This window comes from Ornithorhynchus anatinus, chromosome 1 (assembly GCF_004115215.2).
Source record: "Ornithorhynchus anatinus isolate Pmale09 chromosome 1, mOrnAna1.pri.v4, whole genome shotgun sequence".
In the NCBI taxonomy this organism is placed as follows: Eukaryota; Metazoa; Chordata; class Mammalia; order Monotremata; family Ornithorhynchidae; genus Ornithorhynchus; species Ornithorhynchus anatinus.
Genome location: NC_041728.1, coordinates 1,602,702 through 1,629,047, shown reverse-complemented (window position 1 = coordinate 1,629,047; position 26,346 = coordinate 1,602,702). Strand labels below are relative to the sequence as shown.

Here is a 26,346-nt window from a genome sequence, read left to right as displayed (position 1 = left end):
AACAAAATTAACAAAATAAATAGGGTAATGAAAATATATACAGTTGAGCGGTTGAGTACAGTGCTGAGGGGATGGCAAGGGAGAGGGGGAGGAGCAGAGGGAAATGGGGGGAAAGAGGGTTAAGCTGCGGAGAGGTGAAGGAGGGGTGGTAGAGGGAGTAGAAGGAGAAGGGGAGCTCAGCCTGGGAAGGCCTCTTGGAGGAGGTGAGTTTTAAATAGGGTTTTGAAGAGGGGAAGAGAATTAGTTTGGCGGAGGTGAGGAGGGCTTAGGACAGTGCTCGGCACATCACGAGCACTAAACAAATACCATAATTATTATTATTCCCTGGGCCTCGGTTCCCTCATCTGGAAAATGGGGGCGAAGACTGTGATTCCCCATGTGGGACAGAGATTGGGTCCAACCTGGTTACCTTGTACCTACCCCAGCGCTTGGAACAGGGATTGACACATAGTAAACGTTTAACAGATACCATCATTTTATGTGTGATATATGTTATATAGAGAGAGCAGCAGCGTGGCTCAGTGGAAAGAGGCCGGGCTTGGGAGTCAGAGGTCATGGGTTCGAATCCCGGCTCTGCCACTTGTCAGCTGTGTGACTGTGGGCAAGTCACTTCACTTCTCTGTGCCTCAGTTACCTCATCTGTAAAATGGGGATTAATCGTGAGCCTCACGTGGGGACAACCTGATGACCCTGTATGAATTGTACATCGCCTTGATTCTATTTAGTTGCCATTGTTTTTATGAGATGTTCTTCCCCTTGACGCTGTTTAGTGCCATTGTTCTTGTCTGTCCGTCTCCCCCGATTAGACTGTAAGCCCGTCAAACGGCAGGGACTGTCTCTATCTGTTGCCGACTTGTTCATCCCAAGCGCTTAGTACAGTGCTCTGCACATAGTAAGCGCTCAATAAATACTATTGAATATTGAATACCCCAGCGCTTAGAACAGTGCTGGGCACATAGTAAGCGCTTAACAAATACCAACATTATTATTATTTTCACCGACGGAGAGCCGAGGACCTTTTGGTCTTCGACTCCTTTTCCTCGGCTTCGACGCAGGGAGGCGCCTCGTGAATGAGCAATAGCCCTGGGCTCTGGCCTCCAAAGTGGAGCATCTCTCCCTGCTGAGGGCCTTATTTCATCTCAATCTCTGCGGAAGCCCAGGCCCCGTTTGAGTATCAGTATTAATATCATTAGTATTAATATCAGTATCCACTATTAGGCAGTGAGGCTCCCCCAGGACCGCTCCTTTCCACAGTCACTACCGTCAAGGTGATTTAAAAGGACCGCGCCTTCCTCTCGCGATGGATGATAAATGCTAAGGCAGCCCCCCGCTCCTCCCCGCCCCCTCTCCCCATCTCCCCTTTCTTTCTGCTTTTGCTATTAGGGCCTCCGTTTCAACCCATCTCCTGAATTTATACGGGAAAGTCCGATTCCACTATGATAGCTCTTTATCTTAAAAAAAAACCCAAACCAAGCGTGCTGCTACCATGTGGCCCGTGTTTATTTGAAAGTGTCGATGCCGACTTCAGGACGTATTTCTGCGGGTTGGATGGCGTGGGGCCAGCTGCTGATTAAGGTCAAGATGAGGATTATTGACTGGGTAGATGGGGATGCGTTTCCCATTCAGGCCTGGAAGAAGGGGTGGATCTGGAAGGCCCCCTCCCGTTGGACCACGGCCTTCCAAATTCACGGCCTACCACCTCTGCGTTGGACAGGGGAGGGGGGCGTCAAGTGGGAAATAGGGACAGCCGCACTCAGGCTCTGCACAGAGGAGATTTAAGTTATCTCCATCCCCCTCCCCTTTCTCCCCCTTCCCCAGCCATCCCTCTTCTCCCCCCTCTGGGGTCGGAAATTGACTCTGCTGTGGCTGTTAAGAGCTGGGGTTTCAAGGTGCCAAATCCCTCTCCCCTAAACTAAGCCCCCTCCCCATCCTCAGGTCAGCAGACCCTCCCCCTCCCGCCAGACGTTGTTTTCCTGTCCCTTCCCCCTTCCCCCCACACCCCCTGCAAGCCTCCCCTGACTCTCCAGGTTTCATTCATTCATTTCATAGAGAAGCAGCGTGGCTTAGTGGAAAGAGCCCGGGCTTGGGGGTCAGAGGACGTGGGTTCTAATTCCGCCTCTGCCGCTCCTCTGCTGTGTGACCTTGGGCAAGCCGCTTCACTGCTCTGGGCCTCAGTGACCTCATCTGGATAATGGGGATGAAGACTGTGAGCCCCACGTGGGACAACCTACTACCCCAGTGCGGAGAAGAGTGCTTGGCACTTAGTAAAGCGCTTCACAAATACCACATTTATGATCATTCATTCAATTGTACCGATTGAGTGCTAACTGTGTGGGGAGCACTGTGCTAAGCACTTCAGAAAGTCCATCAATTATTCAATCGTATTGATTGAGCACATACTGTGTGCAGAGCACTTTACTAAGCACTTCTGAAGGTACAATACAGTAATGATGAGTGACAGTCCCCGCCCACAACCGACTCACAGTCCGGGGGTGAGGTGGGGGGACAGTGGGACAAGGACTGTGTCCAACCGATTTGCTTATATCCACCCAGTGCTTAGCACAATGCCTGGCACATAGTAAGCGCTCAACAAATATCATTATTATAAACAGAACTCAATATAAATAACTAAAAGGTGCCGGGTTTAAATCGGTGCCCCGACTCCGAGAGGGGTCATAGATAGAGGGGAAATGGGCAAGGGGACCTGGGGGTGGGGAGGGGGTTGAAATGCACCCCCAGACCCCCACCCCCCAACCAGGGAAGAATGAAAGTGAAAGCCGGGTGTGATCTCAGGCTCCGAGTCCGGGCGGGCATGGGGCTGGTGGGGGGTTGGGGGGTGAAGGGTCTGCGTGAGGTTTTGTTTGTTTATCTTGAGCTTGCAGGCTGGTCCCTGCTTTGTGTCAGCCTGGAGATTTATTTTCGTTGGGGGCAGCCATTGAAGTTTCGTTCAAAGGGCTGGCTGGAAAGGCCAAAGCCCTCCGGTGGCCTTCTGCACAGGCGGGCACTTGGACGCCGGGCTCTCCCCGGCTGACTCTGCAAGCAGGCCCGGGGCCCGGCCGACCTCTGCAAAAGCCCGAGGCCTCCGTCTGCACAACGTGGAAGCCAACGTGCTGGGCTGCGCTCAGCCCCCTGATTCCTCTCTGCTTTCACACATACACTCACACACACAGACACACTCATACCACCCACACTTCCATACGCCCTTTCTCCGCTCCCTTGTCCAGACTCTTTATTTTCATGCTCTCTTCCCCCTCCTCCCTGTCTCTTCTCCCTTGCCCACTCCATACACACACACACTCACACCACCCACACTCCCATACACCCTTTGACAAAAACTCTGTGGCTCTCCTTTCTCTGCTCCCTTTCTCAAACTCATTACTGTCATGTTCTTTTCCCCCTCCTCCCTGTCTCTCTCTCTCTCCCTTGCCCACTCCCATATACACACACATCACACTCTTTCTTCCTTTCTCAAACTCTTTATTTTCATGTTCTTTTACCCCCTCCTACCTGCCTTTTCTCCCTTGTCCACTCACAGACACACACACACACACACACACACACACACACACACACACTGTCTCCCTTACTCAAACTCTTTATTTTCATGTTCTTCTCCCCCCTTCCCTATCTCTCTCTCCCTTGCCCACTCCCATAGACACACACACACTCTCTCCCATATTCAAACTCTTTATTTTCATGTTTCTTTCCCCCCTCCTTCCTTTCTCTCTTCTCTCTTACTCCCATACACACACTGCACACATTCTCTCCCTTCATCAAACTCTTTATTTTCATGCTCCCTTCCCCCTCCTCCCTGTTTGTCTCTCTCCCTTGCCCACTCCCATACACACACTCTCTCCCTTGCTCAAACTCTCTATTTTCATGTCCTTCTCCCCTTCCCCCTGTCTCTCTCCCTGGCCCACTTCCCCCCCATCCCACCCTTTCTCCCTTCCTCAAACTCCTTATTTTCATGCTCTTTTCCCCATCTCTCTCTCCCTTGCCCACTCCCCCCACATTCACACACATAAAAATCCCACCCTCTCTCCCTTTCTCAAACTTCTTATTTTCATGCCCTTCTCTCTCCCTTGCCCACTCCCCTCCAACACATTCACATATACACAAAACCCACCCTCTTTCTCCCTTCCTCAAACTCCTTATTTTTATGCCCTTCTTCCTATCTCTCTCTCCCTTGCCCACTCCCCCCCATACACACACACACACACACACACACACACAAATCCCACCCTCTTTCTCCCTTCCTCATTCTCCTTATTTTAATGCCCTTCTCCCTGTCTCTTTCCCGTGCCCACTCCCCCCCAAATCCCACCCTCTCTTTCTCTCTTTCTCAATCTCCTTATTTTCATGCCCATCTCCTTATCTCTCTCTCTCCCTTATAATGTTGGTATTTGTTAAGCGCTTACTATGTGCCGAGCACTGTTCTAAGCGCTGGGTAGACATAGGGGAAGCAGGTTGTCCCACGTGGGGCTCACAGTCTTAATCCCCATTTTACAGATGAGGGAACTGAGGCACAGAGAAATTAAGTGACTTGCCCACAGTCACACAGCCGACAAGTGGCAGAGCTGGGATTCGAATTTATGAGTCCTGATTCCAGGGCCCGTGCTCTTTCCACTGAGCCACGCTCCCTTGCCCACTCCCCCCTACACACAAATCCCACCCTCTCTTTCTCCCTTTCTCCAACTCCTCATTTTCATGCCCTTCTCCCTGTCTCTCTCCCGTGCCCACTCCCCCCCCAAATCCCACCCTCTCTTTCTCCCTTTCTCCAACTCCTCATTTTCATGCCCTTCTCCCTCTCTCTCTCCCTTGCCCACTCCCCCCTACACACACAAATCCCACCCTCTCTTTCTCCCTTTCTCCAACTCCTCATTTTCATGCCCTTCTCCCTCTCTCTCTCCCGTGCCCACTCCCCCCTACACACACAAATCCCACCCTCTCTTTCTCCCTTTCTCCAACTCCTCATTTTCATGCCCTTCTCCCTCTCTCTCTCCCTTGCCCACTCCCCCTTACACACAAATCCCACCCTCTCTTTCTCCCTCCCTCATTTTCTCCTTATTTTCACGCCCTTCTCCCCCTCCTCCCCACTCCCCACCCCCTCCATCCCCTCCCTCCCTCCCTCCCTCCCAAAGTTGACATGAGCTGAGCCCTCCTAAGCCCCCAAGGTTGGAAGGTTTGTTTTCTCCGGTGGGTTGCCCAGTTTGGGGAGGGGGTCCCCTTGTCCCCTCCCCCTCCACGTGACGGGCGGGGACATGCGCAGGACGCCCCTCCGGCGCTCAGCACATCTGCAGACTGACGTCAGCGGGCCCAGCCTCCCTCCCAAGGACCAGACCTGCCAAAATTTCGCCTCCTGCGAGTCTCCCGCCGCCGCCGCCGCCGCTGCTGCTGCTCCTGCAAGCTCTCAACTTTGGCCGGAGGCCGGCATTGAGATTTGGGCTACTCCAACAAACTTTGCTGTGCCCTTTCCTCTCTTGGCTGCCTTTTTTCCCCCCTTTCCCCCCCCCCCCCCCTTGAAGCCTCTGGATGCCCTCCTCACGTGGCCCTGGCCCACACCAGCCAGGAGCCAGCCCTCCTAACAGAGAGCACCCCCAATAAGTCTCTTTTCTTTCCTTTCTTCCCTCATTTCTTTTTCTTCCCCTCCCCTTTTCCTCCTTTTTTTAAAGGGGGGAGAGAGACAGAGTTTAGCACAGACAACAATCTCAGGGTGAGGAGCCTGTCCTCCCAAGAGAGAGCACCCCCAATAAATCTCTTTTCCTTCCTTTCTTCCCTCATTTCTTTTTTTTTCCCTCCCCTTCTTTTTTTTTTTTTAAAGGGGGAAGAGAGAGTTTAGCACAGACAACAATCTCAGGGTGAGGAGCCTCCCCTCCTAAGAGAGAGCACCCCCAATAAGTCTCTTTTCCTTCCTTTCTTCCCTCATTTCTTTTTTCCCCTCCCCTTCTCCTTTTTTTTTTTTTTTGAAGGGGAGAGAGAGAGAGAGTTTAGCACAGACAACAATCTCAGGGTGAGGAGCCTGCCCTCCTAAGAGAGAGCACCTCTCCCACCCCCCCAATAAGTCTCTTTTCCTTCCTTCCCTCATTTCTTTTTTTTCCCCTCCCCTTCTCCTTTTTTCTTAGGGGGGAGAGAGAGAGAGTTTAACACAGGCAACAATCTCAGGGTGAAGAGTCTGCCCTCCTAAGAGAGAGCACCTCTCCCACCCCCCAATAAGTCTCTTTTCCTTCCTTTCTTCCATTTCTTTTTTTTCCCCTCCCCTTCTTTTTTCTTAAAGGGGGGAGAGAGTTTAGCACAGACAACAATCTCAGGGTGAGGAGCCTGCCCTCCTAAGAGAGAGCACCTCTCCCACCCCCAATAAGTCTCTTTTCCTTCCTTTCTTCCCTCATTTCTTTCCTCCCCCCCTTCTTCTCCTTTCTTTTTTCTTTTTTTTTTTTAAAGGGGAGAGAGAGAGAGTTTAGCACAGACAATAATCTCAGGGTGATAGACTGGGGCAATTGAAGGCCTGCCAAACCAGACCTTGCCTTCATTAGCCTCTCATTCCCTCCCCCCCTTTTTAGCCGGGCTAGAGGATTTTATTCTGGTTGCAGAATAACTCCGGTGTGGCTTTGCAAAGGGGAAGGTGGGGGGGAACACACAAAAAAACCAAAACCAACCACAGGAGAGAGGAAAAAGAACACTTGAATCGACCGTGCCATCCGTATTCCTTGAAACTTTTAATTTGAAGATGAAAACGGTAAGGAAGACTTCACGATATTCAATGAAACTTTCCTTTTTTTCACCCTCCCCTCCCTCCTTGTGCTCAGAACGCGTAGACAGACCTTTCCCGGGTGTGTTTTGTGTGTGTGTTGTCTGTTTTTTCTGTGTATTTTAAAAGCAACGGGCGATTGACCGAATTCATTTTTACAGCCAGAAAAGCTTTCTGTCTCCGAGCTAGCTAAGGTTGGAGAGGGGGAGATCTGGGGTGTGCTCCTGTCCTGGGATGCGAGTTATTATCCTGATATTACCGTCGTCTCTTTTTAAAGCGATTTTTGGAGTCTTTTGATGAAACCCCAGGAAAGGGAAAAAAAAATAACACGCAAAAGAGCATGGGATGGCTTTTCTGCTGGGTTGGTGGGGGGGGGTTATTATTTTTTTTTGCAGAAAAATCTCCAGCTTTTTCTAATTGCATGTCAGGGTGGACTTGAGGAGTCAGACAAGTGCATATTTTATGTCTGGGCATGCTGTAGGATATGTTAAGCTCTTAATAGGCTAATCAGGGCGAGGGGAGCGTGTGTTTCCGATTTATTTCTGACCGCTTGGGACGGGCGCGACTCCCTAACCTCGCCGAGGGGGGTGTGGGGTGTGTGAGTCTGTGTGTGTCTGTGTGTTGTGTACGGCATCGAGTTCAAAAGGACTTTTCCGCCCCTCACCTCCCCCTCCTCCTCCTCCTCTTCGTCTTTCGGGGTTTTATTGGAAATCTGCCTCCTGATGAAGTGTGTGTACGAAGCCTGCCTCTCTCGATTTCTTGCACTGTTGTATACATATAGAGAGTGTATATGTGCAGATTGCATGCACATGCATGAACTCTATATTTGCACAGTGCATGCACATGCATGTAGTGTATATATGCATAGTGCACGCGCATGCATGTAGTATACATGTGCACATGGCATGCACAGGCATGTACTCTACGCGTAGTGCATGCATATAGCATATACACACATAATAATAATAATAATAATGTTGGTATTTGTTAAGCGCTTACTATGTGCCGAGCACTGTTCTAAGCGCCGGGGTAGACACAGGGGAATCAGGTTGTCCCACGTGGGGCTCACAGTCTTAATCCCCATTTTACAGATGAGGGAACCGAGGCACAGAGGAGTTAAGTGACTTGCCCACAGTCACACAGCTGACAAGTGGCAGAGCTGGGATTCGAACTCATGAGCCCTGACTCCAAAGCCCGTGCTCTTTCCAATGAGCCACGCTGCTTCTCTATGTGCATGTAGCATGCACATATGCACATGGCATGCACATACCTGTATCGTGTGCATATTGTTTGCACATGCCTATAGTATAGATGCATATCGCATGCACAGGCCTATAGTATAGATGTATATTGTATGCACATGCTTATGGTATAGGTGCATATTGCACAGGCATGCATATAGTATATATATGCATATGGCACACACATGCATGTAGTATATATATATGCATATGGCACGCACCTGCTTGTAGTATACAGTGGAAAGAACACGGGCTTGGGAGTTAGAGGACGTGGGTTCTAATCCCGGCTCCCCCACTTGTCCGCTCTGTGTGACCTTGGGCAACTCATTTCTTCTCTGGGCCTCAGTGTAAAATGGGGATTAAAAGTGTGAGCCCCACGTGGAGCAACCTGATAACCTTGTATCTACCCCAGCACTTAGAACAGTGCTCAAGTGCTTAATAAATACCATGATTATTGTTATTATGCGTATCGCATGAACATGTATGTATTAGATGCACATTGCATGCACGTGTATATAGTATATGTGCATATTGCTTGCACATATATAGTGATATATATGATTAGACTGTAGGCCTGTCAGTGGGCAGGGACTGTCTCTATCTGTTGCCGATTTGTCCATTCCAAGCGCTTAGTACAGTGCTCTGCACATAGTAAGCGCTCAATAAATACTATTGAATGAATGAATATTTGTATGCATATATATATATATATTTTGCACGCACATATTGGTATCTGTGCATATAATATACGTGGCTATGTGTGTGCTGCTTAGACCCTTGTTTTTATTTGAGCTGCCGGTGCAACGCGTTTGGGCTCCAAGCCAACTGTCTGGGTCACACGCGTTTTATCCAAATAGATTTAGCGCTGCTGTCTGGAAAGGAGCTTGCCTGAATGGTAACTTTTAGGATCAACTCCCCCCCCGACCCGCTCAACGCGCCCCTCTATGTCCCGGGGGGGCCGGCGGGGGGAATTTATTTATTTTTATTTGTGATTTGCAAGGCCAGGGGTGTGATCTCCAGCACTGGCCTTTTCCCCCCTTTGGGTTTTTGGGGGGCCGCCCCGGGGCGGGAGGGACACCTCTGAGCCCCCACACCTGCAGCCCTTCCACCTGGTCAGCTGGTGACTTGATTTTAGGAGGGAAGGTGTCTCTGGCCTCCCCCATTTCCGCTCAGGGCTGGGTTTCTGGGTTGAACCCCCTTTCCCCCCAGGGGTGGGCATTTCTAGTGCCAGGGCTTGGAGACACCGGGGGGCTTCCGTGGGCTAAGGTGGGCAGCCCCAGGGGCCCGGCCTCGTCAGAGTACGGCCTCCCGCAGGTCTCTGTCCACCCCGTCCGTCTCTTCTGTCCGGCCGTCTGTCCGGCTCTGCTGGCGGCCGTCCCTCTGTCCTGTCTGGCTGTGCCGGCCGCCTCTCTGTCCTGTCTGCCCGTCTCGTCCAGCTGTGCGGGCAGCTGACCGGGTGCCTGGCTGGCCCTGCGCGGGTCTGTCTGTCCGCCCGGCTGGCCCTGCATCCGTCTGCCCGTCCGTCTGTCCGGCTTGGCGGGCGGCTTTCCGTCCGACCGAGTCTGCGGGCGGCTGCCCCTCTGTCCAGTCTGGATCTGCCCCTGTCTGTCTGCCCGCCCGGCTGGCCCTGCGTCTGTCTGCCCATCTGTCCGGCTTGGCGGGCGGCTGTCCATCTGTCTTGTCTGGGTCTCCCTTTGCCCGTCTGTCCGCCCGCCCGGCTGGCTCTGCGTCTGTCCGGCCGGCCGTCAGGCTCAGCGGGCGACTGTCCATCCGACCGAATGAGTCTGCGGGCGGCCGTCGGTCCGTCTGTATCTGTGGGTGGCTGTCTCCGTCTGGGTCTGTGGCTGTCTGTCTGGCTGGCGGGGTTTGCGGGCAGCCGTCCATCTGTCTGGCAGGCTCTGCCGGCGGCCGTCCGTCCATCTGGCTGCGGCTGCCCTGCCGTACGTCTCCGTGTACTCTGACATTTCCGCCATCTGTAATGTATTTCACTGTCTAGCTTCCCCCCCAAACACTCAACTCCTTGCGGGCAGGGATTGTTTCTGTCAACCCCGCTGCCCTGTCCTCTGCCAAGCGCTTAGTACAGTGTTCTGCACGCAGCAAGCACTCAACGCCATGGATGGGAGGTGTGTGTCCGGGTGGGCGGGCGCCTGCGGGTCTGCGTGTATCTGGGTCGGCGTGTGTCTCTCGGGGCCCGCTTGCGTCGATGTTTGGGTCCGCCCGTGTCTCCGAGCCAGCTTGGGTCTGGCTCTGCTGGTGTCCGGGTGGGCGTGGGTGCGAGAGAGCACGCGTGCTGTCACGGCCGTTTTACGGCAAGGCTTCTGTGAATCGCCCCCTGGAAGGGCAGTGTCCCCCGTGGGCAGCTTGGGGCTGGATTTCTAGGACCCCGTGCGTGTTTCTCGTGATGCAGTCGCTCCCTCTTTGGCTCCTGGTTGATAGAAGCCCGGCAGCCCGGCCCCTTGCAGTCGGAAATGGAGTGTGTGCTGGAGGTGTTTTCTCACTGAACAAACGACCCAGGAGGAGGAGGAGGAGGAGGAGGAAGCAGAGGCCGTGGCAGCTTTGGGAACTGGGTGCCTTAAGGAGGTGCCACCCCCCTCCACCTCCCACCCACAGACTTTTCAAGAGAGGCATGCCTATGATGATCACTGTGGCATTGGTTAAGTGTTGACTATGTGCCAGGCACTGTACTAAGCGCGGGGGTGGATAAGAGCAAATAAGGTTGGACATAGTCCCTGGCCCGCATGGGGCTCACAGTCCTATTCCCCTTTTTACAGATGAGGTTCGGTGCTCAGTACAGAGCTCTGCACACAGTAAGCGCCCAATAAATACGAATGATTGAATGAGGTAACTGAGGCAAGAAATGAAGTGACTTGTCACACGGCAGATGAGTCACAGGGCTGGGATTAGAACCCAGGACCTTCTGAATCGCAGGCCCATTTAGGGTAAATACACATACTTATGCATAGGCATGTACAAAAACCCAAATGTAGACATACGTTCACGTACATGTATGTGCCTGGAGATCCGGCCACACAAACCCAGATAGATTCATGTACAAATTCCCTTGGCCATACGTAAATCTGTCCACAGAAACTCATGTATCCGTTTTACAGTTGCGAACACATCTGTAAACACGTCTGTGCCCAAATCGATCAGTGGCGTTTATTGAGTACTTACTCTGTGCAGACCACTGTACTGAGAGCTATTGGCAGAGTACAGCACAGCAGAGTTGGTGGACACCTTCCCTGACCAGAAGGAGCAAATACTCCATCAGTACGTGCCCATAAATGCGTGCATAGACAGTTCCACAAACACAAATCCGGCCCGACACACTTGAGTTCCTACGGATCTACCCTGATGCACGCGCGTACCCAAATACCTCCACGTACCTCGCTCTGGTGCATCCGACAGAAGAACCAGACAAGGGGTTGCAGGAGAGCGGCAACTTCTGAATGTTTCGAGACTTAAACGTGACTGAATTTGGGGAGCTGTGCTCTTGCCCAGACATAGTGCTTGGGAGAGGGTGGGAGGAGGAGGAGCGCGTGCTTTGTTCTGTCCGACATCAGTCAATCAGTGGTATTTATTGAGCGCTTTCTGTGCGTGGAGGACTGTATTAAGTCCTTGCGAGAGTGCAGTGCGACAGAATATCTGACACGCTGGCTACACGCTAATAATTCAGCGGGGGAAGTCAGAACGTGGTCCGCACGTGAGTGGCGCGGTCGTAAACATCGAAGAGAGGCTCGGCGGGCAGTGGTCGATCAACGTAAATGCCCACGGGCAAGGCCGTCGGGTTTGGGGGCGACGATTAGCCGGCGGGCATCTGAGTGGAAGAGCAGCGAACCCAGGGATGGTCAGTCGGTCCTCTTTAAAGGAGTGGCCCCTCTAAATCAGTGCTGAGTAGTTAGTAAGCTCCTAGTAGTGAGTGCCCAGAGCTTAGTGCCGGGTGCTTTTTTTTAATGGGATGTGTGAAGCGCTTACTATGTGGCAAGCCTTGTTCCATGCGCTGGGATAGATCCAGATCGATCAGATTGGACACGGTCCCTGTCCCAAACGGGGCTCACAGTCTGAGTAGGACGGAGAAGAGGTATCGAATCCCCGTTTTACAATGGAGGAGGAAGACACAGAGAAGTGAAGTGATTTGCCCAAGGTCACACGGCAGACCGTCAGTCATTGGTTTCTGATGGTAGTGATCCTGCCTCCTAACGCTATTGCTCTCCTGACTGTAGGCTCCTCGTGGGCAAGGAACGTGTCTGTTTATTGTTATATTGTACTCTTCCAACATCTTAGTACAGTGCTCTGCACACAGTAAGCGCTCAGTAAATACGATCGAATGAATATCGTATTTTCCCAAGCGCTCGACCCTGGACTCTGAGCACAACAGGTGCTCAGCTAATCCTATCGATTGAATTCGGATTGCTGGTCCTGAAATCCGTAGATTTGCAGTGTCCTGGATTTCCAGCCCCCAGTGAGGACTCCCTAGCCAACTTTAATCTGTTTCTTGCCCCCAAGTTTCTGCAACTCGTGATCTTACGAATGGAGCGAGCCAGACAGAAAGTCCTTTTAGGCTATGGAAATGCCAATAAAAAAGAAGAGGAGTTCAGATTGGAAGCTCTTCGAGGGTGGAAAATGTGTTTCTTGCTCCTGCTAAACTCACCCAAGGTCCCGGTACACGGTGATTTGTGCTCAGCCCTCGAGGTAGAGCACTAATTGGGCAGTGAACATCCGGGAGGATATTGACGTAGCATCAGGTCCTTTTTCTGCGCAAATTCCCAGAAGTCGATCAGAGTTGTGGAGGCAGGTACTGGAGTGGAAGGACAATGAGGAAACCCAGTTTCTGTTCCCTGCCCTGCTTCCAACTCCGTCTTTTGGCCGGTCAGATCCCTTGACCTCATTGATCTAATTTTGGGGCCTTGGTGTTCGCTCCTGGGCAAGGTGGGAGAAAGCTCCGCTTGCCGCTCTCTGACTCCCAGAGTACAAGTGAAGCGTCGGAAAGGAAGGGCCTTGCCGGTTTGAGGTAATAATAGTAATGATGATGGTATTTGTTAAGTGCTTACTATGTGCCAAGCACTGTTCTAAGCGCTGGGGGAGATGCAAGGTAATCATGTTGTCCCAGGTGGGGCTCACAGTCTTTAATCCCCATTTTACAAATGAGGTAACTGAGGCACGGAGAAGTGAAGTTACTTGCCCAGAGTCACACAGCTGACAGGTGGCGGAGCCGGGATTAGAACCCACGACCGCTGACTCCTAAGCCTGGGCTCTTTCCACTGAGCCACGCTGCTTAGTAGTGTTGGTATTTGTTAAGCGCTTACTCTGTGCAGAGCACTGTTCTAAGCGCTGGGGTAGAGACAGGGTCATCAGGTTGTCCCTCAAGGGGCTCACAGTCTTCATCCCCATTTTACAGATGAGGTAACTGAGGCCCGGAGAAGTGAAGTGACTTGCCCAAAGTCACACAGCTGACAAGTGGCAGAGCCGGGATTAGAACCCATGACCTCTGACTCCCAAGCCAGGGCTCTTTCCTCTGAGCCACGCTGCTTCTCAGTATAGACACATTCCCTGCTCACAACAGGCAGTCTAGAAGGGGAGACAAATATTGGTATAGATATGTCCATACGTATAATGATGGTATTTGTTAAGCACTTACTATGTGCCAGGCACTGTACTAAGCGCTGGGGCAGAAACAAGCAAATTGGGTGGGACGCAGTCCCTGTCCCAGGTAGGGCTCACAGTCTCCATCTCCATTTTACAGATGAGGGAACTGAGTCCCAGAGAAGTGAAGTGACTCACCCAAGGTCACACAGCAGACAAGTGTCGGAGCCAGGTTTAGAACCCATGACCTTCTGACTTCCAGGCTTGTGCTCTATCCAAGTACCCTGGGGGTGGGAAAGGGGATGAATAAAGGGAGCAATTGAGGGCAACGTAGAAGGGAGAGGGAGAAGAGGAAAGGAGACTCCCCCTAAAAGTGGGAATGTTGCCTTCCGCTGGGCCCTTGAGATTCAAAATCATACCCGGTGTTTTCACCCAACTCTTTAGCTGGGAACATGTTTAACCACTCTGTTCTATTTATACTTTTCCAAGCGCTCAGTACAGTGACCCGCCCATGCAAGTGCTCTGTTAAATACCACGGATGATGATGAAATAGCCCGATTGTTTCCTGGGTCCTTAGTGATTTGGATTCAGCCCACTCCTTTGCCCAAGGCTCTCCGGGAGAGTAAAGATGGCTCCTCTCAAGCTCCCCCCCTTCTCTGTTGGCGACCATTGCCCTTCTGAAAGTATCGCGCCGGTTCCCGGTCTTCTGTTTAGTCTGGCAGATGTTTATTTGGACTCTGAAGAACAGCAGCGATCAAATTCAATTACCAGGTTATTTTTGAGTTGGCGGCATGGCCTAGCAGATAATTAATGTGGGGATTTGTTAAGTGCTTACTATGTGCCAAGCACTGTTCTAAGCCCTGGGGCAGATGCAAGGTAATCAGGTTGGCCCACGTGGGGCTCACAGCCTTAATCCCTGTTTTGCAGATGAGAGAAGTTAAGTGGCTTGCCCAAGGTCACACAGCAGACAAGTGGCGGAGCCGGGTTTAGAACCCACGCCCTCTGACTCCCAAGCCTGCGCTCTTTCCACCAGGCCATGCTGCTTTCAGAAGGACCTGGGTTCTAGTCCCAGATCCGGCTCATGTCGGCTGTGTGACCTTGGGCAAGTCACATCACTTCTCTGGGCCTCAGCCACCTCGTGTGTAAAATGGGGATTAAGACTGTGAGCCCCATGTGGGACAGGGACTGTGTCCAACCTGATTACCTTTCATCAACCCCAGCGCTTCGAACAGTGCCTGGCACATAGTAAGTGCTTAACAAATACCATAAAAAACAAAAGAAAACAAAACAGGTCAAAGAGAAGTCCGCGGGTTGCACCTCCTGGTTGGCCACGGGGAAAGGACCTCGTTGGAACTCATCTCTTTTCATCCCCTAGGTAAAGAAATGGCCCAATGTCGGTAACTCGCCAGCCTAATGTCTTAGCGGTCAGAATTTCTCCACGACGCGACTCCCGACTCCATATTGGCTCAAGAAAATGAATCTGCATGTAGAGGAGCGCGTAGGGGGTCGGACCCGAGGACCCGTTCCGGAGGGGGACCTCTAATCGTCTTGCGGGAGCCCGAGGGACTGGTATGGTGCGATCCCGGAGCGGTGTTACCTGTCCAGCCCGCAGGTCACCCTCCTGAAGAGGAAAACAGAAGAATCTTCCCGCTTCTCTAAATGATGGAAATTCTGTGGACGACGTGGACCTGGATTTTGAGCCTCGCCATGGCTGTGTCGGAGCTCCACAGCGACAACCGGCTCTCGTATCGCTCTCAAGGTAGGATTCCCGCGGGCCCAGCTGAACGGGCCCGGCGGGACGATTGGCAGGGCTCCTCTCCCGCGGAGCCGGGGAGCGAGACGGGGCCGACCTCGCCGGACGTCCGGTCTGAGTGCCCCCCGTGAGACACTGGGTGCGGTCAGATCCCTGGACCCGGGCTCTCCTCTAAAGAGCCCACCCGTGGGCTGCGTCTGGCCCGCCATCTCCGGGGGTGAGCACCCTGGGATCTAGCCGGGGCTCCGGGCACACTTTTCAAACACAACGGGGGACACGGGTCTCGGGCTTGGGTCCCGCCCTGCCCTCCGTCCCTCCCCCGGCCGGACAGCCGGACCCCAGGGTCACCCGCAGCCAGGGCCGGGGGAGCGGAGGGCACGGGGACACCGCCGAGGTTGGGTCTTGGCCTCGGGAAACTGCTTGGGTTGGCCGCAGCTGCCCCAGGCCCTCTGGGCACCTGAGGGGTGGCTCTAGCGGAGAACTTTAGGACAGCGCTTAGTGAGCGCTCAATAAATGCGATTGAATGAATGAATGAATGAACCTTAAACCTTGCTCTGGGAGGAGGAGGAGGGGGTAGCTCCCCGCCTGATTGGGGGAGGGACCGGGCAGCCTCTTGTTTCCTATCAGAGACAGAGTCTTGCTGCTTTACAGGGAATTTTTTCCCCCGTTCCCATCTGTCCCTTCCTCCCTCTGCCCGTCCTCCCCTCCCCAACCTGCTCCCCAAGAGGGTCTCTGCCCCGCTCCTGGGGTCGGCCAGACTTTGGCCATCTCGGGTTTCTGCTGCCTTGCAGGGTGGCTGGAGGGTGGCAGATCTGAGGAGGGTCTCTAGTGGATGAGAGAGAGTGTGCGGCCCCCCTCCTGAACACGCCTGGGGTCCCTCCGGCCACTTGGGCCCGGAGCTGGGATCGTCTCACATTGGACGTTGGGGGCTGGGCCCAGCCTCCTCCACCGGACTCGTCAGCGGACTGTTTCCTTTCTCCTCCTTGGGAGTGGCAATCTCAGGGTTCCCCTGGCATCTCAAGGTGCCCTCTTGCCAGCGGTTATTTCTTTGGCTCGAGGAGGTGCCAGGCAGACACACCCACCAGCAGTCAGGGGCAAAAGGGCCCAACAGGCTACCAGATCCGAAGGCTTGTCCCCTACCCCCACTGTGCGGGCCTATGCTTCCCTCCCCGCCCTTCAACTAGGAGGACTTCTTGCTTAAGGAAAGGGTAGGAGAAAGAGCCAAGTTCTGCTGTGCCCCAGGCTCTGCCAGTGAATCACCTTGGGCTGCTTGTATGCAGAGAGGATGATAGGGGTTCTGACCATCGGGTCCAGGAGCCGAGAGCCCACCAAGTAGGTACTGCCCCCGGGAGTCCATCCAAGGAGTCCTGGGGAGGGGTGCAGGGTGGGGAGATGTTCCCCTTACGCAGAAAATTCCCCGGGACCTGAGCCAGAAGAACCGGGGAGCCCCCGCAGTGGGGGAGATGGGTGGAAAATGAGGGAAATGGTGGGAACCATTGAGTTGGGGACCTGGTCTGGGCTGCCGGGCTGGGCTACCGAATTTTGGTTCGGGGCTACCTCGGCCTCGCCCAGTTTTGGAAAGGGTCGGACCCTCAGTTCCGCATCTGCGGCGTCTCGATGCCGAGCTGGGCCCAGAAATTAAATAGATTAGATCCTCTCGCACTGGGGAAGTGAATCTGATATCAGACATTTAAACCTCCAGAGCTGGGCTCCCGCTTTCAACTTCCCTGCTTCCCTCGGGTTCCAGCTAGCCAAAGTCTTTGGTTTTCTCACCGCCGCGCGGTGATCCGGAGGCGGATCGGGGATTGGATGTCACCGCCATGGTGGAGCTTTGTCTGGCTGTTGCTTTGCTCGGTTAAATTGTCTTCTCTTTCTTGCCCGCTTCCCGGACTGGCTCTTCCTTGGGATGGCAAAGAGGAATTCCTGTCTTACCTTGAACACTACCAGCTCACCATCCCCATCAGGGTGGATCAGAACGGAGCCTTCCTCAGCTTTACTGTGAAAAGTGACAGACACTCACGGAGAAGACGGAGTATGGGCATGTCCGACCAATCCCAGGCAGTCTCTAAATTATTTTTTAAACTTTCAGCCTATGGCAAGCACTTTCACTTGAACCTGACTCTCAACACCGATTTAGTTTCCAAACATTTCACAGTTGAATACTGGGGGAAAGACGGACCTCAGTGGAAACATGATTTTTTAGACAACTGCCATTATACCGGATACTTACAAGATCAGCATAGCACGACCAAGGTGGCCTTGAGCAACTGCAATGGGCTGGTAAGTACTCATCCTTATAGTGCTTATACTTTAAAAAAAGAAAAAAGCTAGAGCTATCCCATTCCAATCAATCAATTGTATCTACTGTAACAGCACGGTCTAGTGGAAAGGGCCTGGGAGTCCGAAGACGTGGGTTCTGATCCTGACTCTGCTACACGCCTGCTGTGCGGCCATTTGTATATATTTTATCATTTGTATATATTTTTATTATCCTATTTATTTTGTTAATGAGATGTCCATCCCCTTGATTCTATTTATTGCTATTGTTTTTGTCTGTCTCCCCCGATTAGACTGAAAGCCCGTCATTGGGCAGGGATTGTCTCTATCTGTTGCCGAATTGTACGTTCCAAGCGCTTAGTACAGTGCTCTGCACATAGTAAGCGCTCAATAGGTACTATTGAATGAACTTTGGGCAAGTCCCGTAACTTCTCTAGAGCTCAGTGACCTCATCTGTGAAGTGGGGATTAAGACTGTGAGCCCCATGTGGGACAGGGACTGTGTCCAACCTGATTACTTTGTATCTACCCCAGAGCTTGGAAGAGAGCTTGGCACATAGTAAGCACTTAACAAACATCCCAATAATAATAATCTTTATTATTATTATTGAGCATTTACTTTATGCAAAGAACAGTAAACTTGGGAGAGTACAATATAACAGACACCTTTCCTGGCCACAAAGAGCTTATCATAATCCTCATCTTTTAGTCCTCTTTTACAATTGTGCCATTGAATGTTAATGCGGGTTTTACTTTGTGTCCTCTCTATGGCTGCAAAGTTTACTTGGGCTTAACAGTAGTAATAATAATAATGATGGTATTTGTCAAGTGCTTAATATGTGCCAAGCACTGTTCTAAGTGCTGGAGTAGACATAAGGTAATCAGGTTGTCCCACATGGGGCTCCCGGTCTTAATCCCCATTTTACAAATGAGGTCACTGAGGCACTGAGAAGTTAAGCGGTTTGCCCAAAGTCACCCAGCGGCAAGTGGTGGAGCTAGAATTAGAACCCACGTCCTCTGACTCCCAAGCCTGTGCTCTTTCCACTAAGCCACACCGCTTCTCTATAATAATAATAATGATGGCATTTGTTAAGCACTTACTGTGCGTCAAGTACCATTTAAAGTGCTGGGGTAGATACAAGTTACGTAGGACATGTGGCCCACTTGGGGCTCACGGTCTAAATAGGAGGGAGAACAGGTGATGAAGCCTCAATTTACAGTTGAGGAAACTGAGTCACGGAGAAGTTAAGTGACTTGCCCCAGGTCACACAGCAGGCAAGTGGTAGAACTGGGATTAGAACCCAGGTCCTCTGCCTCCCAGGCCTGTGCTCTTTCCACTAGGCCAAGCTCCTTCCCACTTCTATCTAAGTGAGTTAGTTGTGGTTTACATGAAACACTTCCAAGTGTTCCACTTCCACACTATGTGCTCAGCACATAGTAAGGGCTAAACAAATACCAACATTATCATTATTATTATTATTCCTATGTGCTGAGCCCTGGGGTGGATACAAAATCATCAAGTTAGTCAGAGTTCCCGTCCCACAAGGGATTCCCAGTCTTACGGGAAGTGGGAGAACTGGGGTCGGATCTCGATTTTACAGATAAGGAAGCCATGGCCCACGGAAGTTCAGAGTTGGAAACAGCAAGAGCAGAGACATTTTGAAAAGAGAATTGGGAAAGATCCCAGCTCTTTCCCTTCTTTGAAAGTATTTCGACTGACTGTCAATCTAGCATAGATAATGGCGGCTCTGTTTAGCATAGATAATGACTACTCTAGGTACCTTTTTGCTTCTAAGGAGGTCAAAGGTAACACTTGAAAATGAAGTACTGCATTTACATATGCGCATAGAAACTCACTAAACAGAGTTTCCTTTTTAAGTGGTAACACAAATCCTCTCGGGACCAGGAATGACAGCTTTTAAATTGAGTTTTTTGTAGAGTGCCTTTGTGAACGCAGTACTTTGATTCGCAGAGGAAGCAAAGTCATGTGCATTGGTGTGTTCTCAAAATCCAAAATAATTATCCAAAGCAATAATCAAGAAGACAAAGAAACACACCAACTAGAATTGCATGTTCAGCGGCAGGGCAAAATCTGGCTGGGCCGATAATGATTTTAAATAAGGTGTTTTTTATTGTCTTGATGATGGTTCTTAAAATATTGTTAGAGACACTTCCTGTGTATTTTGAGAACACACTTAATGCACTTGATTTTGTTTCTCATGGGAAACTAGAATTGGTTTAGCACTCCGACCCTATTGTCTCGGAAGCTTTGGGCACGGAGCCTTTCTACCGACTCCGTTGTAGTGTACAATTCTGAGCGCTCAGTACAGCTCTCTGCACCCAGTGAGGGCTCAGTAATACCATTCATCAGTTGATGTAACAGATCTCGGGGTTCACTACTGATAGCTGCCCTTGTGGGAAAATAATTCAGGCCGCCAATTTCACCCATCACAGAGGGAAGAGCTCTTAGAGAAGCAGCGTGGCTCAGTGGAAAGAGCCTGGGCTTGGGAGTCAGAGGTCATGGGTTCGAATCCTGGCTCTGCCACTTGTCAGCTGTGTGACTGTGGGCAAGTCACTTCACTTCTCTGGGCCTCAGTTACCTCATCTGTAAAATGGGAATGAAGACTGTGAGCCTCACGTGGGACAACCTGATGACCCTGTATCTACCCCAACACTTAGAACAGTGCTCTGTATATAGTAAGCACTTAACAAATACCAACATTATTATTGAGAGCTCAAGGGTGAGGCCATTTCTGCCTTCTGGTCTTTGGGGAACTGTGACGCTCAATCAGTCGATAGTATTTATTGACCGCTTACCTTGTGCAGAGCATTATACTAAGCAGTAGAGTATGGTAGAGTATGACAGCACAATATAAAAGACACAACCCCTGCCCATAATGAGCTTACAGTTTAGAGGGATGACATTTGTTAAGCCGTACTCCGTGCTAAGCACTGAGGTAGACACAAAATACTCAGGTCTGACAGTCTCTGTCTCACCTGAGGCTCACAGTCTGAGGGGCAAATGTGGTCGCTTCGATCGTTAACAGAAGGCCCGGCTCTTTAATAATAATAATAATAATAATAATAATGGTATTTGTTAAGCCCTTACTATGTGCAAAGCACTGTTCTGTGCACTTGGGAGGATACAAGGTGATCAGGTTGTCCCACGAGGAGCTCACAGTCTTAATCCCCATTTTACAAATGGGGTAACTGAGGCACAGAGAAGTTAAGTGGCCTGCCCAAAGTCACACAGCTGACAAGTGGCGGAGCTGGGATTTGAACCCATGACCTCTGACTCCCAAGCCCGGGCTCTTTCCACTGAGCCACACTGCTTCTCTGCTTCTCTTTACAGTCCATGGCTTCCGTGTTTCTACGATGAATTGGACGATCATCCACACCCAGATTAATAATAATGTATTTGTTAAGCGCTTACTATGTGCCGAGCACTGTTCTAGCAACCAGCCTTCAGTTGGCCAGACTTTGGGTTGTCCCTTTTCAGGGAAAACCCAGGGGAGGGTTAGCTGACCCGGTCCTCTGTGGCAAAGTTCTCTTTCCTTAGTTGATAGGGCACCGCTGCTTGGAGCCAGTTGAGGCTTATCGTTAAAATGTCTAAACCACTATTGATAATAATAATAATGATTACTTGTGAAGTGCTTCCGATGTGCCAAATACTGTTCTCAGCGCTGGGGCTGATACAAGTCAATCAGGTTGAACACAGTCCCGGTGTCCCTGTCCCTCATGGGGCTCATACTCTTAATCCCCATTTTACAGATGAGGTAACTGAGGCCCAGAGTATTCATTCATTCTTTCAATAGTATTTATTGAGCATTACTAGGTGCAGAGCACTGTACTAAGCGCTTGGGATGAACAAGTCGGCAACAGATAGAGACAGTCCCTGCCGTTTGACGGGCTTACAGTCTAATCGGGGGAGATGGACAGACAAGAACGATGGCAATAAATAGTGTCAAGGGGAAGAACATCTCGTAAAAACAATGGCAACTAAATAGAATCAAGGCGAAAATAGAGTAATGAAGTGACTTATCTGAGTTCCCACAACAGGCAAGTGGCGGAGCTGGATTAGAACCCAGGTCCTTCTGACTGCCAGGACCGTGCTCTATCCCCTAAGCGACACTGCTTCTCTATTGAGTGAGCAGCCACAGTGTAGAGAGCGCCATGCTGGTGGTCTACTGGGTGCGCAGTGCTTTTTTAGAAGTGTACTGGTGCAGAACACTGCGCTGACCCTCACTCTGTGTACTTGCTGGGGGCAGTGCAGGATCACTACCCTATTTATTTTGTTAATGAAAATAACATTTTCACCTTGATTCTATTTATTTGCAATTGTTTTAATGAGATGTTCATCCCCTTGATTCTATTTATTGCTATTGTTCTTGTCTGTCCGTCTCCCCCGATTAGACTGTAGGCCTGTCAAAGGACAGGGACTGTCTCTATCTGTTACCCATTTGTACATTCCAAGCGCTTAGTACAGTGCTCTGCACATAGTAAGCGTTCAATAAATACTATTGAATGAATTAATGAATCCCCTCAGTTCTGTTGAAGGGATTATATTCTTGATGCCCCCTGCGTTATGGAAAACCTCGTGTTTTAGTACACATGACTGCACATGACCATTTCTTCCCAGATCGCTCCGCTGTCGTTCCAGACGGATGCGTATTGTCGGAAGAACGATCCTTAGTTTCCCAACGACATTCTGTCCAACGTGTGCAATGAAAAGGCAGGTTATGGAGGACCCGGGCATCCTGGGTGCCTGGGTAACCTTGAAGAGAAGTAGAGCACAGGATCTGCCTCTCGTCTGCTGTGTGACTTTGGGCAAGTTACTTCACTTCTCTGTGCCTCAGTTACTTCATCTTTAAAATGAGGATTATGACTGTAAGCCCCGTGTGGGACATGGACTGTGTCCAACCTGATTACCTTATATCTCTCAGCACTTAGAACAGTGCCTGGCACATGGTAAGGGTTTAACACATACTGGTAAAAAAGAAATCGGTGCCCTGGAGGACCTTACAGTGTAATGGGGGAGAGCATAGGCATAAGTTGACCAGAGTCAAGAGTGAGGACATGGTGTAAGTAACACCCGTGAATGAATAGCAAGATGAGTTCCTGAGTGCTGAAGTACCCGATGGAAAGATGTAGCTAAAGGTGGGTGAGTCGTTAGGGAAGACTTCCTGGAGGAGGTGACTGGAATTGGGGCATTTGAGCTGATCTAGGAGCAGGAGGCGAGTGGTGGCTGATGTCAGGGCGTGACCCACCGAGAAGCCCCATCCAGATCGTGGGATTTCTCCCGAGCTGCGGAAGGTTGCCGAGAGCCAGGCCTCAGCGCGGCTTCGGGCCCAGAGGTGGTTTCGAGCAGTTCAAGTCTCCACTTCTGTGACAGGCTGTATTCGTTCGGCCTCGGTGGATTCCTCGTTATATAGAGTGTCTACTTGGGCTGGCCCAAACGGTAGTTTCTCTGACATCGCGGCATCCTGTAAGTGTTCCCATCGGAGATTGGGTCCCGCGTTGAGTCTGGCTCAGCCCAAGTGGCTGGAGCAGTAGCATGATGACAATAATGATAAGCCCGTTATTATTATTTGAATAATGGTACTTTTAAAGTATTTACTGTGTGCCAAGCACGGTTCTAAGCACTAGCTTAATTAGGTTGAACAGAGTCCCTGTCCCACGTGGGGCTCACACTCTGAAACCCTGTTTTACAGAGGAGGGAACTGAGGCCCAGAGAACTGAAGTGACTTGCCCATGGTCCCACAGAGCAGACAAGTGGAGGAGCTGGGATTAGAACTCAGGTCCTTCTGACTCACCGGCCCATGCTCTATCCACTAAACCCCTCTACTTTTCCAGCAACTGTTGCAACTGCCTAGATCGCTCCCTTTCCTCTTCTCCTACTCTCTTCCGCCTCCTACTCTCTTCCTTGCTCTGACTTGCTCCCATTGTTCATCCCCCCTCCCTGCCCCGAAGCACTTATTCATTCATTCAATTGTATTTATTGGTCACTTACTATGTGCAGAGCACTGTACTAAGCTCTTGGACCGTACAATTCGGTAACAGATAGAGACAATCCCTGCCCAATGACGGGCTCATATGTCCATATCTGCAATTTACTTATTTATATTAAGTTTTCCCCCCCTCATTCCCCAACCTGTAAGCTCACTGTGCCAGGGAACGTGTCTTATTACTGGATTGTACTCTCCCAAGCGCTCAGTACGGTGCTCGGCACACAGTAAGCACTCAATAAATGCGATTGAATGAATGAATGGAGCATTAGTCTTGATACTGTAGTGCGTAGCTATTCTACATTCAGTTGATTTTCCTAAATAAGGCAACACCTGGGGAAGAGATTGGGGGCTTTCCTCTCTCCCCGCATTATCTCCATGTGCACGTAACCACTTGGACTAGGCAAGAGGGTTGAGGTGGGGTGGCAGGAGGAGGAACTGGGCCAGGAGAGAAAGGATGAGGCAACAGAACCATTAGTCCTCTGCCTCCGGGCTTCCAAAGGAGGCTTCGGAGCAGTCCCCACCCCTTAGTTGATGGCACGGCCGATTGGAGATTGGAGGCTCCCACTCAGAGGCTCCGGAGAACACAGCAGCAATGAGAATCTCAATCAGTTAGTCTATCAGTCGTATTTATTGAGCGCTTACTGTAAGGGCTTGGGAAAGTACAGTAGAACAATATAACAGACACATTCCCTGCCCACAACGAGCTTACGGTATAAAGGGGGAGGCAGAAATTAATAGAAATAAATAGATGACAGATATGTACATAAGTGGCAGAAATTAATAGAAATAAATAGATGACAGATATGTACATAAGTGCTGTGGGCCTGGGAGGGGAGATGAATAAAGGGAGCAGGTCAAGGTGACACAGGAGGGAGAAGAGGAAAGGAGGGCTTGATCAGGCAAGGACTCTTGGAGGAGACTGCCCTTCCTTCTTTGCCACCTGATGGGACCAGACCTGCAGGCTGAAAAACCAGATTGATATTGTTTAGGAATGGAGATTAGCTTAAATGAGGGCTTTTGAAATTTTTCTCCAAAGCACAATGACTTCAGTCATCTCGCTTTGAGATTTCACCATTTTACAGATGAGGAAACTGAGGTCCAGGCACTGTGTCGCTCGACTGGCTCCCTTTGTTCTTCCCCCCCTCCCAGCTGCACAGCACTTATGTATATATCTGTCATTTTATTTGTTTGTACTGATGTCTGCCGCCCCCCTTCCCCCCCCCCCCCCCCCCCGACTGTGCGCTCATGGTGGGCAGGGATTGTCGCTCTTTATTGTTGAATTATACTTTCCCAAGCACTTAGTACAGTTCTCTGCACACAGTAAGTGCTTAATAAATACAACCGAATGAATGAATGCATGAATGAGTGAAGTGACTTATCCAAGGTCACTCTGCACGCCAGTGGCTGGGGCTCCCAACTCCTAATCTTGCGTACTTTCTGCTAATCCACTTTTCGTAGTTATTGCATAAATAGTAATAGTCCAGAATCTTTACCCTTTCTCCTCTGGTTTCCCTAAAAGGAACAGGAGCACGGTCTAGTGGAAAGAGAACGGGATGGGTAGTCTAGATTGTAAGCTTGTTACGGGCAGAGAATGTGTCTGTTTATTATGTTGTACTCTTCCAAGCGCTTAGTACAGTGTTCTGCTTATAGTAAGCACTGAGTAAATATGATTGACTGACTGACTGCTACTAGTTCCAGCTCTGTCCCTGGCCTGCTGCGTGATTTTGACCGAACCACTTAACCTCTTTGGGCCTCATTTTCTTCATCTGTAAAATTGGAGTAAGATCCTTCTAGATTGTAAGCTCATCTTCTAGACTGTAAACTCACGGTGGGCAGGGAATGTGTGTCTATTGTTATATTGTACTCTCCCAAGCGCTTAGTACAGTTCTCTGCACACAGTAAGCGCTCAGTTAATGCAATTGAATGAGTCCTTGCTCTCCGTCTTAGATTTTGATCCCCATGTCAGATAGGGACTGTCTCTGATCAGATAACTTTGCATCCATCCCAGCACACAGTAGGGCTTAATAAATGCCATTTAAAAATAAAAGTATCGTCCCCCCATTTTTCAGAGATGGCAGAGGGAAGCGGCATGGTACAGTGGAAAGAGGTCGGGCTTGGGAGTCAGTTCATGGGTTCGAATCCCGACTCCGCTGCTTGCCAGCTGTGTGACTTTGGGCAAGTCACTTAACTTGTAAGCCCGTCAAACGGCAGGGACTGTCTCTATCTGTTGCCGACTTGTTCATCCCAAGCGCTTAGTACAGTGCTCTGCACATAGTAAGCGCTCAATAAATACTATTGAATGAATGAATGAATGAATTCTCTGTGCCTCAGTTACCTCATCTGTAAAATAGGGATTAAAACTGTGAGCCCCACGTGGGACAACCTGATCACCTTGTTTCCCCCAACGCTTAGAACAATGCTTTGCACATAGTAAGCGCTTAACAAATACCATTTTTTTTTATATTTTTCTGTGTGTGTGTTTTGGGGGAGTATTTTCATATGTTTTGTTTCTTTTTCACTCTCAGCATGGGGTTATTGCGACGGAAGATGAAGAGTATTTCATTGAGCCCCTAAAGAACGTCACGGAAGATTCTAAACACTTTACTTACGAAACCGGTCATCCCCATGTCATTTATAAAAAGTCCACCCTCCAGCAGCGGCACCTGTATGATCACTCTCACTGTGGAGTTTCAGGTAAGGGCGCCCCGAGACGGGGGGGAAAGCTTGCACAGGAGAGGGT

General features: G+C 50.6%; 1 protein-coding gene across 1 annotated transcript in view; it reads left to right on the top strand.

Moving 5' to 3' along the window:
• Nucleotides 1–6,385: 6,385 nt before the first annotated feature.
• LOC120638078 (A disintegrin and metalloproteinase with thrombospondin motifs 6-like) overlaps nucleotides 6,386–26,346 on the top strand; it is a 31,010-nt gene continuing 11,049 nt past the window's right edge. The window contains exons 1-4 of the mRNA XM_039910434.1: nucleotides 6,386–6,733; nucleotides 14,945–15,328; nucleotides 17,238–17,602; nucleotides 26,132–26,300. Of these exons, the coding sequence (XP_039766368.1) occupies nucleotides 15,229–15,328; nucleotides 17,238–17,602; nucleotides 26,132–26,300 (634 nt within the window). The 5' untranslated portion in view covers nucleotides 6,386–6,733; nucleotides 14,945–15,228. The remainder of the gene's footprint in view (nucleotides 6,734–14,944; nucleotides 15,329–17,237; nucleotides 17,603–26,131; nucleotides 26,301–26,346) is intronic.